Here is a 12,316-nt window from a genome sequence, read left to right as displayed (position 1 = left end):
TGTGCAAAGCGTGCATTATAAGTCATTTTGGTTACTATCATCATATCATTTGTTCTAGTCAACTATGTTTCTTTGAATGGTTAAGATTTATTTACTATAGCAAAGTTGAATAATTCATTTGTTCTAGTGTAACACTTAACAATCAAATTTCACACATTACAATAGAATTATTTCTAGAAGTTACTAGAAAAAAGTTGAATAATGAGCTGTTATGAACAATACTAGAAAAGGCAAAATTAGCAAGGGAAATTAGTGACGGAAAAAATGAAATTTCTCACAAATTCTCTGGTCGTAAAATTTAGTGACAGAATTAGAGAGGGATTTCATGTTTTTCCCTCACTAAATATCCTTCACTAATTTTTGTTTTTTTAGTAGTGGAATATGTGAAATTAGTTTTCAATTTTGTGTCAAAGACTTGGCAACCAAATTTTACACATTGCAAGAGAATGAATTCTGGAAGAAAGCTTTTTATGATGTACAACATATACTCATATGACTTTGTACAATCGTTATCTAAACGAACACTTTTTAATAATTGGTATATTTAATGGGACACTTACAACGTATAGAAAAGGGACTGAAAATCCTTGTCGATTTCTTTTTCTAATGTCTTTTTCAATATTTCTTAAAGTTAGAGATAATATTTTAAATATGGTTATTAGTGTTAAATAATTTATCACCTTTATTGAACTAAACATAGAAAACAATATTTAAATGTATTAGAAATAACGTGAATCATAAAAGGTGACAACTAGGTTACCAATGGAAGAATGGTGAATAATTTACCCCAACCAATACACATTAGCCACATAAACACATTTTTAAGTGGTATGCATGAACTATCTTGACCCCACCAACAAATTGCTCATTTTCATTGGTTGGTGGGTAAATTACCCACCATTCTTCAAAGGTAATCTAGAAAAAACCATCATAAAATACTATTCACAAATTTATTTTTGATAAAAAATTACATGTTTGAAACATACATTTGGATTTTTTTTTAAGGATGAAAACATACATTTGGATTAATATTTTATGAAATCCACTCCTAAAATGTCAAAACTTAAACAAATTTTTTCCAATAAAAAAATAGTAATAGAAATAAAAGTAACTAGAATACACTCCTCTTGAAGTGGATGAAAAAAAAAGTGCAACAAAAAGAAAATGGAAGTGTGAAGAATTCAACGGCTGCAGTTATGGTGCACAAGGATTTCTTTATGCACCCTGCATAAATCTAAAAATGGTTTCTGTAAGTTGTATTCCAAAACCATTAGATGTAGTTTCCAACACCCTACATAAATCATAGTATGTTTTGTATAAAATTATGCTAAAACTATTTTGCTGTGGAAATAATATCTATAAATTGTACTCCAAAACCATTTCTAAATTTATTCAAGGTGGATAAGGAACCGAACCCGAATTCAAAATTGAAAACGTTGAAGCTGATACGAGTCCACAAAATACAAAGACTTTTATTAGTCGTTTGATACCACATGGGTCCTACATAAATGACATGGCATAGCCTACTCTTTGAACATTAGACTCCTTAGGGGTCCCTACTTTTTCTTCTATATAAACTACCCAACGTGCACTCGTCTTTCTCACTTCAACCTCACAACACAAAACAACCTTCACCATCTCTTGCAATTCAATTAGAGAGAAACATACTCTCTTCAACCCTTTCATTTCTTTTCTCCCTCTCTATATCCTTTTTGTTCCATTACTAGCTCTCTTTAATTATCATAAACAAAAGCAACAAAACCTTACCTTACAACCCACTATAGAAAAATTAAATTTCTTTGAACTAAGATGGCTGTTGACTCAACAATTTCATCACCATTAGGTCCACCTGCGTGTGAGAAAGACGCCAAGGCACTTCGATTCATCGAAGAGATGACTCGAAATGCCGATGCCGTTCAAGAAAGAGTGTTAGCTGAGATTCTAAGCAGAAACGCAGAGACAGAATACCTTAAACGCTTCAAACTTAACGGCGCCATCGACCGTGAAACATTCAAGACAAAGATTCCTGTCATCACGTACGATGATGTTCAACCAGAGATTCAGCGTATCGCCAATGGTGATCGCTCTCCAATTCTCTCTGCTCATCCCATCTCTGAATTCCTAACAAGGTACCCAATTTTTTCATCTTTTTTTTGTGGTGGTCGGGGTTTGAACAGACCTTATATATATATTACGCATTGTCTTTGACGGACCAATTTTTTCTTCTTTTCTTTAGTCGTTAATTGGTCTAAAATTTTATCTAAAACTTCTTTTGACCTACTTTTTATTTTTTATATATAATATTTTTAGATGGCTCTGTTAATTATTAATTATTTTTTTAAATTGTGAACTCTTGAATTTGCAGTTCTGGTACTTCAGCTGGTGAAAGAAAACTGATGCCAACAATTAAGGAAGAGTTGGATCGTCGCCAGCTTCTATACAGCCTTCTCATGCCAGTTATGAACCTGTAAGTTTCATCCTTCAAATAATTGAGTTTCTCACATATACCATGTGCTTAATTAATGTGTTTTTGTCTTTACTCAGCAAAACCTTCAACTATTTCTTAGGATAATATAGATAGTTTTCTTGGTCAAACATCCTTGAATTTTTTATTTATAAATGAAATTTTCAAATTATTATTGTAATTTTTTTGAAGGAAATTATTGTAACAAAAACGGAATTTTTAATATTCTTTTATCTTTATTTTATTAAAAAATATTCTTTTACTTTTTTGTACTTTCTTTATTTTTTTTAGGTCATTAATTAAAAAATACATCAAATTTTTAATTGATAAAACATCAAAAAAAAATATTATAAAGTATTTCATTTGATGTGACCATTACTAGTATATTAAATTTGTCTTATTTTATTTTATTTTTAAAAAAAGGAGGATTCAAAGGCCCAACATTATTTATCTCTATAAAAGGAAAATCGATCTGACATTTTTAATAAATTTCATACTAATATTTCCATATTTCTAAAGTATAAACAATACTTAATTTTTTTTTATTTTTTGTATAAAGATAGTTAAAATTAATTAGTATTTAGTAAAGGGATTTAAAAAAATATTATTTAAAATTGATAAGGTACAGTATTTGTGCTAAGTGCTAAAAAGGGTTATTATTTTGAATGGAACAGTTATGTACCAGGCTTGGACAAAGGAAAAGGTTTATACTTTTTGTTTGTGAAGTCAGAAACAAGGACACCAGGTGGTTTATTGGCCCGCCCGGTTCTCACAAGTTACTACAAAAGTGAACATTTCAAAACCCGACCCTTTGACCCGTACAATGTCTACACAAGTCCAAATGAAGCCATTCTCTGCCCCGACTCATTCCAAAGCATGTATACTCAAATGCTATGTGGACTCATAGAACGCAACCAAGTCCTCCGCCTCGGCGCTGTCTTTGCCTCTGGTCTCCTCCGAGCAATTAGGTTCCTTCAGCTCAATTGGGCCGAACTAGCCCACGACATTCAAACCGGGACCTTAAATCCTAAAATCACTGACCAAAAGATAAAAGATCACATGAAACATTTTATCAAACCCGACCCAAAATTGGCATCATTTGTGGTGCAAGAATGCTCAAATGAAAATTGGGAAGGAATAATCATAAAGATTTGGCCTAACACCAAATATTTAGATGTCATTGTAACTGGTGCTATGGCTCAATACATTCCAACACTTAATTACTACAGTGGTGGGTTACCTCTTTCATGTACTATGTATGCTTCCTCAGAATGCTACTTTGGACTTAACCTTAATCCAATGTGCAAACCATCTGAGGTTTCATACACCATCATGCCAAACATGGCCTACTTTGAATTCCTACATCATGAATCAGGGTCAACTAGAACTGTTGGCCTTACTGAGGTGGAAGTTGGAAAAGAGTATGAGCTTGTGATCACAACCTACGCCGGATTGAACCGTTACAGAGTTGGTGACATTCTCCGTGTCACCGGGTTTCATAACTCAACACCACAATTCCATTTTGTGCGTCGAAAGAATGTGTTGCTTAGTATTGATTCGGATAAAACAGATGAGTCAGAGCTACAAAAAGCCGTGGAGAATGCTTCAAAGTTACTATCCGAGTTTAACACGAGTGTGGTTGAGTACACGAGTTACGCAGACACGGAGACCATACCGGGTCATTATGTGATATATTGGGAGTTGTTGACAAAAGCAGACTCCCCGAGTCATGAGGTGTTGAATATGTGTTGTTTGGAAATGGAGCAATCGTTGAATTCTGTTTATAGGCAATGTAGGGTTGCTGATCATTCAATTGGACCATTGGAGATAAGGGTTGTGAAGAGTGGAACTTTTGAGGAGCTTATGGATTATGCAATCTCAAGAGGTGCTTCAATAAATCAATATAAAGTTCCAAGGTGTGTTAATTTTACTCCTATAATGGAGCTTTTGGACTCTAGGGTGGTCTCTGTTCACTTTAGCCAAGATTTGCCACATTGGACCCCTGAAAGGATACGTTGATTTAATAGATTAATTTTGACATTTGAGCTTATTGGGTAGCTTTAGATTTTGTTCTTTTGCAATTTGTATCTTCTTTTGGTTGATGAAATGTGTAGGAAGGAGTATTTGAGGAGAGTCTTATGTGAGATGATGGATTAGGAGGTCTTTTGGTTAGATTAATTACTATGTATTTTGGTTTAATTAGTTTACTTGTGCAAAAGATGGGCAACTCTGTTTAGCAAATTTGTCTAATGTAATTTGTATGTATTGGTCATTTCAGTTGGTAAAGGAAGACATTTTCTATTTTATAAGTGTCTCAAAATGTCATTATCAATGATTTGACTCCTCCAAAGAACTTTGGTATGAGACGAAAGTAACCATGATAATTAGGTATAAACTATTGAATTATAACTAGTGTGGTGCCCGCGCGACGCACGGGTGAAAAACGGTCGACATTTAACTACACGTCGTTCAAATTATACACGACACATGATTACAATATTATGTGCATTATAGTCGACGACATGCTACATAATGAATGATGTGTACACGATACAAATACAAAGTGTAGAATACTAAAACTTAAAAAATTTCTACATAATATTTTTGCATCGATTCTCTATTTCAATCGTGTAATCGAATGGTAAATTTTCTCCTAGAACATATTCATTTTTCTGGGTTAAATAAATATTTAGTCCCTAAAAAGCATAGTCAGTTTTGTTTAGTTCAAAGTAACATATTTTGGTCCCTATAATTTTCTTTTTTCCATGACGTAGTTTTAATCCATATTAATGGGTTTCACGGGTGAGATTGACATTGGTTAATTAATATAAAGTGATACAATTTTAACGTGTTTATCAAATGCACATGTTCTGGCATAAAAAATGTGTTTTGAAATATATTGCATGAAACATAAAAACTAATATTATAAAAATCAAACACTAACATCTAAAATTAACTTAATAATATTTTTTTAAGAAATAACAAATAATCAATTATGATAAAAACATACAAAAAGATGTAACATTTTATTTCCTACCTTTTGAAGTTGTTTTTGGAATATCTTCTATATTTTTTTGGGTGAGGCCTAGGTTGCCTTTGAAAACTCATGGGCAATTTACCCAAACCAATCAAAAGTTTTCATGTGTACTCCATTAGAATAATAACATTTATTATTTTATTTTGCAAAAATTTAGCAAGTATTTTATTATTTGCATATTCACCCCATCTTAAATTAATGATTTTTTACAATTTAAACCATCACAATAATTAAATTTCACCTCTAATCCAATCACTCTCCAATTTAGTTGAAATGTTTGACAAAAATCATTAAAAATTAAAATTATCACCCCTGGGAATCGAACCAAGGTGCTCCCACCTATTTACAATGTACTCTCAAACCACTTGATCAATACATTTTTTTATGAAATAATTTGGAATTCAAAATTATGTTATTAGTGAGCAAATTATTTTATTTTTATTTGCAGTGCCTTTATAACCTAGCTTTAGTAAAAAAAAAAATCATTTTATATGTGTATAATTATGAAGTAGTAAATTTTTCTTAAGAAAAATGAATTCATTCAATTGATTTTTTATATTTTAAATATCATTCTTTTTTATAAATTCATACTTTTATATAGATTCGATGACCTACAACAATGTTTCATTTGTGATCCACCGAATTATGATTTATTTTAGGTACTATCTTTCATTTGGATCAGATAAATTGTTTAAAGGTAATAATTTTTTTTTGCAAGGTCTTATAAGTTATAACCTAGCTTTAGTAAAAAAAATCATTTTATATGTGTATATTTATGAAAGAGTAAATCTTTCTTAAAAAAAATGAATTCATTCAATTGATTTTTTATATTTTAAATATCATTCTTTTATATAAATATATACTTTTATATAGATTCGCTGAACTACAACATTGTTTCATTTATGATCAAACGAATTATGATTTATTTTAGGTACTATCTTTCATTTTGATCATATAAATTGTTCAAAGGTATTAATTTTTTTTTTCTTGCAGTGTCTTATAAGTTATAACCTAGCTTTAGTAAAAAAAAAAAATAATATTTATATGTGTATATTTATGAAATAGTAAATCTTTCATAAAAAAAATAAAATGAATTCATTCAATTGATTTTTTTATATTTTAAATATCATTCTTTTATATAGATTCGATGACTGATGGTATAAAACCGCAAGTGCACGGTTCAACCAGAATTCAGGGCATTACAAAGGCAACATGTGGCATAAAAACATTACTTTATATGTATATACTATTGATTTTACTGTTCATTTAAAATATTTTATTTTATTTACTATTTTATCCTTTAATAATATTATATTAAATTTGAATTAGAAAAATGAAATCTCATTAAAATAGGAAATATACCACTACAACAGGAACAATACTATATATACTTTTTTTTTTGACAAAATATTGTATATACTATATATGAAGAGAATAGAGACTTTGGGCTGAATTTTTTTATAATTTCAATTATACCCTTAAACAAATTTTCCTATATTAATGTTACATTCTTGGTGGTATTAAAAAAAGATAAGAATTTGTATTATATTTGTTAAACTACTGTGTTGTTGTGGTAAAAGATAAACATGATTTATTTGGGTTTGTTACAATTTTAATTTCACAAATATTTGTACTTATAATTTTAATCAAAATCAAAATTTCATATAAAATACCGTTCATATATAAAGAAAATACCCTTAACTCAATTCATCTATATATAAAGAAAATTATCTCTTTCAGCACTTTTGGGCAGGATTTTTCTTTCCAAAAATACCCTTAACTTTTAATACAAACAACACAGGTAACAAATAAATAAGAATAAATTTAAATATTAAAACAAATGTAACAAACACGATATGTATGTCTCGTTTTTTTCCTTTATCATTTAAAAAGTGTAACAAACTATATGAGTATATTTAATATTTGTTTTTTTATTATCCCAATTATACAATTAAAACAAAATCCATAATCATCAATCAACAACAAGAAGATCTAACATTTTAAAAAATAAATAGATAAATTTAAAGGAATTTTTTTAAGATTCTTATGTTGTTACATAATTCTTTTCTCCCACGTCAAGAATATCTCTTTGCTTCTTCTGATTCATATTCATTCATTCCTTATTATTCCAATTTTTAACTCAATTCATCTTCCTATAGATTTGCATCGTTTTTGTTGAACCAAGAAGGACTATTAAGCAGAAGAATTCCAGAATCATAGATGTAATCACAATAGTTCTCAATGACAATGCTTAAAAAAATTGATTTTTTTTTTCCAATCTATCTCTCTCAATCCCGATCCACTCTCTATCCCCTTAAACCCTTTTTTCCTAAACTATTCCTTACCTCTCATGCTCTCTCTTCTCCATCGGATACCATTTCCCTTTCTATCATCTTCATTGCATTCTCCTCCTTCTCTTTCATTTTTGACTTCTCAATAAAAAATCAATCCCAGCTTCAATTTTTTATTATCGAATTCGAATTCAGATTCGGGGTACGTGGGTTCGATTGAGAGAGAGAGAGGGATTGAGATGATGGATATATAAACAACGGTGTTGATGGTGGTTTTGAAAAAGAGGTTTTGATGGTGGTTATCTGGATTTTTTTTATGAAGGTGATGAATGAGAGGAAGGAAGAAGATGAAGTATGGGATATAATGCTAGATGTTGTTGGTTCACAGTAAGATACAGTGGACATGCATGATCTAACAATCCTTCTTTATTAAAAAAGATCAAACGGTTTATATTAAAAAAAAAAATAGGATCTATAGTGGACCAGTGGGTTCACCATAGATATTTGAGGTTAAAGTTAATTTATTTGGCAAACTGTGGGAAAAGTGAAGGACTAAAACGTGAGTTTTATTAATTGTGAGACCAAAATAAAACCAAAGAATTAAATAAGCCTTTTTTTTACTAAAGCTAAGTTATAACTTATAAGACATTGCAAAAAAAATTAATACCTTTAAACAATTTATCTGATCCAAATGAAAGATATTATCTAAAATAAATCATAATTTGGTTGATCACAAATGAAACATTGTTGTAGTTCATCGAATCTATATAAAAGTATGAATTTATATAAAAGAAAGATATTTATATAAAAAATCAAATGAATGATTCATATTTTTTTTTTAAGAAAGATTTACTATTTCATAAATATACACATAAAATGTTTTTTTTTTTTTACTAAAGCTAGGTTATAACTTATAAGACTCTGCAAAAAAATAATTAATACCTTTAAACAATTTATCCGATCCAAATGAAAGATAGTACCTAAAATAAGTCAAAATTCAGTTGATCACAAATGAAACAATGTTGTAGTTCATCGAATCTATATAAAAGTATGAATTTATATAAAGAATGATATTTACGATATAAAAAATCAATTGAATGAATTTATTATTATTTTTTAAGAAAGATTTACTATTTCATAAATATACACATATAAAATGATTATTATTATTTTTACTAAAGCTAGGTTATAAGTCACTCCAAAAAAAAAAAAAAAATTGCTCGCTAATAACATATTTTGGCATTCCAATTTAATTCATAAAAAATGTATTGGTCAAGTGGTTTGGGAAAACATTTCAAATAAGTGGGTGCATTCAAGTTCGATTCCCACGAGTGATAATTTTAATTTTTAATGATTTTTGCAAAATCGTTCAACTAAATTTGAATGAATGCATGATCTTTGGCATTAAATTCCCTGGATTTACATGCTAAAATTTTGCAAAATAAAATAATAAATGTTATTATTCTAATGGAGTACACATGGAAAATTTTGATTGGTTTGGGTAAATTGCCCATGAGTTTTCAAAGGTAATTTAGAAAAAACTATTTTTTTGGGTCGATAATTAGAAGAGTATTATTAAATAGCGTCAACACAACCCCGCACCACTTATTTCTCCAAAACTTGATAAAAAGCTCATCATACCTCACAACACAACACCGCAAAAATCATTGAAACCAACCACAAACCATCATGACCATCCACATGAGATTCCCCAGACTGTGCTAGACAGGAGAAAACTAAACACTGCTAAAAACTTCCATGGCTTGTGCCACAATCAGGCCATCAAAACAGTTGCGCATTCAAGCTCGCAACTCCTCCGGCTGATGTAGTGGCAAACTGATATTTCTTCTTTCCTGCAGCGCAATAGATATACAAAATAGGTATAACAGGTGCACTGCTACAGATGCAGACCAAAACGCCCGAGAATAAGGCATAATCAAATATGCATAATACAAAAATCTGCAAACACAACACAATTTCACAACCACCGCAGCAGAATTTAATAGCCAAACATAACAAACTGAATTTAATAGTACAAAAACAATAAATCTATTCACCAGACACCCTTAAGTTAATGAAATCCACTTTTCCACTAAACAGTCATAAAAAACAGACCATGCCACCACTGCAGAATTTAATAGCCAAATATACCAAGCCAAAGCAAAGGCTCCTTTATGATTTGATGTAGGTTTCCTAGCAAATTTGGAAAAAATCATAATATAGAATAGGCTCCTCCAAAGAACTTTGGTATGAGACGAAAGTAACCATGATAATCAGGTATAAACTATTGAATTATAATGCAATTGCTATAGGCTCTTTAACTCTCCATTTATTTTATTTTTTGGTAGAAATAATCTACGAAGTTAAAAGGCATAAACACCTTTTTGGTCTCTTATCTTTATTTCGGGGTTTATATTGGTCCCTTATTAAAAAAAAGGTGTAGATAAACCCTTTAATTTGTTTAATTGGTACCATATTAATCATTTTCATCCATCAAAGACTAACGACATTAACCGTAGTATATGTGGCATGTAAGTTGGTATCCTCTTTTTCCCACTTAACCAATTCCTTTATAAATCAAAATTAGGATTCATTGGAACCCATTTTTCTTTAAATTCTTCACCCAAAAAACATTAAAACAATTACAATCTTTTTAGCTTTCTATATTTAATTTATCATTTATGCACTAGTTGAAAATAAATTTTAGATAATTTCTTTTTTGACACTATCGACTGATGATGAGAAAAACACAAGAAGGAATGAGGTTGAAATGTGTTGCCTTTTTCAAAACTTTTTCCAAGTGTTTTTAAAAACAATTCAGAGTCAGAAATAGAACAAAGTCCTTTTCAAAGTCTGAAACAACGTTATGTATAACAACCCGATTTTCGCTAGAATTATTTTAATGAATTATTATGTGTTTGTATGTGATTAATTTTCTCTACGTTTTTTATATTTGGGATTAATGGATTTTGGCTTAAGAAGGGTAATTTAGTCATTTTAGACTCAGGTGTAATTTAGTTATTTAGTGAGCAAGGGAAAAATAGTCTTTTGGTTACGAGAATTATTAAGTTACTAGTGAGTTGTAGTAATTAATTAGAGACAATAACAATTGGTAAGAATATTGAGCCCATTAAGACAACTAGAGGTTGTGCCCAATTGAGTAGTGACTATATAAACACTAGTCTTATGAGAAATTAGGTTATTACCATCATTCACACTTTTACAAAACATTTTAAGATAGACGTAGAGAGAGAAATGAGATCTTGAAGAGCAAAGAAGAACTAGAGAGAGAGTTGTTGGTCTATATGGCCAATAAGGTTGTAAACTAGAGGGAGTGTATATCTTTTTGAATAGTTTTTCCGGAGTTTAATGAAAAGTGAGTTTAACAAAATGAAACTATTTGGAATCGTGCGCGAACAATCACAACAATATACAAAAAGATAAATATATGTGCAATAAGATTTAATCAAGAATTGATAGATTCACGATACAAATCTTATATACAATCAAACTTTAATAAACCTTGAACAATATATAAAACTTTTAGACAATTTCAAACAAAACCTATATGAGCAAAATTACTAAACTATCTATTGAAAACAAAATGCATGTGAAATTGAAAAATTGAATAGATTTTGCAATCGATCAATTGATCTAAGCAACTTATTTGAAACCTAATTCAATGAATTAGATTATCTTTTATCGAAAAACAACTTAGATCAATACTAGCAATTATCCTAACAATTATTCAATTAATCACATGCAATAGTAAAAAGTAAAGAGGATAGCGAAGAGAGATAACACCGATATTTTTATAGTAGTTCGCTCTTTCTTGTCCTCGCTAGAGCTACGTCTACTCTTCTTGATGAAATACTCCTTCACCAAGGTCATCCACTAAGTAACAAATGTTGATTACAATGTGTTTACAAAAATTCCTTAAAATTAAACCTAATTCTTAAACTCCTATGCAAACACTCCCCCAAACTTCAAATAACCTCTGAATTTGGTGCTCCATGAATCTTCGAATCCTTGAATACCCGTGCACCCCTTCAAACTCTTCACTCGAGCCTTCGATGCTTGATAGGTCCGCAAGTGCATGGAAATATTGGTTTTAGTATAAAAGATTGTCGAACCCACATAGACCAATGTCAAGTACCGTAATTAATTGTTACGTTGTTTATCTAAGGCGATGCAGATTAATTTGGTTGCAAATTGGGAAAATAACTTGTTTTTAATTACTTTTAAATGACGAGAGCCCGGAATATAATTTGTGTCGTCCGTTGATGCTTGCTAAATTGTATTTTATTATTGTAACATGACAATATTTTCACGTGTAAAAAGAACAAATCTAAAGGCACCGTCGACTTTCGTACGTCAGATACCGTATTTTAAACTCACAAGCGTCAACTTTCGCATGTACGATCGCAAGTTTAAAATAGCCTTTTTGAAAATTTGAAACTTCTAAATTAATTAAAGAAAATGCTTTTGCTGTATTTCAAAATCAATTCCTAAATATTCTACGGT

The 12,316-nt window shown here is 30.0% G+C and overlaps 1 protein-coding gene across 1 annotated transcript; it reads left to right on the top strand.

Annotated features, from left to right (window-relative positions):
- The first annotated feature begins 1,590 nt into the window (after nt 1-1,590).
- Nucleotides 1,591-4,773, top strand: LOC25479861 (probable indole-3-acetic acid-amido synthetase GH3.1). The gene is made up of 3 exons (XM_013587709.3): nt 1,591-2,129; nt 2,366-2,467; nt 3,139-4,773. Exons 1-3 carry the CDS (start codon nt 1,810-1,812, stop codon nt 4,481-4,483), a joined length of 1,767 nt encoding a protein of 588 aa, XP_013443163.1. The 5' UTR covers nt 1,591-1,809; the 3' UTR covers nt 4,484-4,773.
- The last annotated feature ends 7,543 nt before the right edge of the window (nt 4,774-12,316 follow it).

Source organism: Medicago truncatula, chromosome 5 (genome assembly GCF_003473485.1).
Source record: "Medicago truncatula cultivar Jemalong A17 chromosome 5, MtrunA17r5.0-ANR, whole genome shotgun sequence".
In the NCBI taxonomy this organism is placed as follows: domain Eukaryota; kingdom Viridiplantae; phylum Streptophyta; class Magnoliopsida; order Fabales; family Fabaceae; genus Medicago; species Medicago truncatula.
Note: the sequence above shows the minus strand (reverse complement) of the source record. Positions and strands in the feature narration are given on the sequence as shown.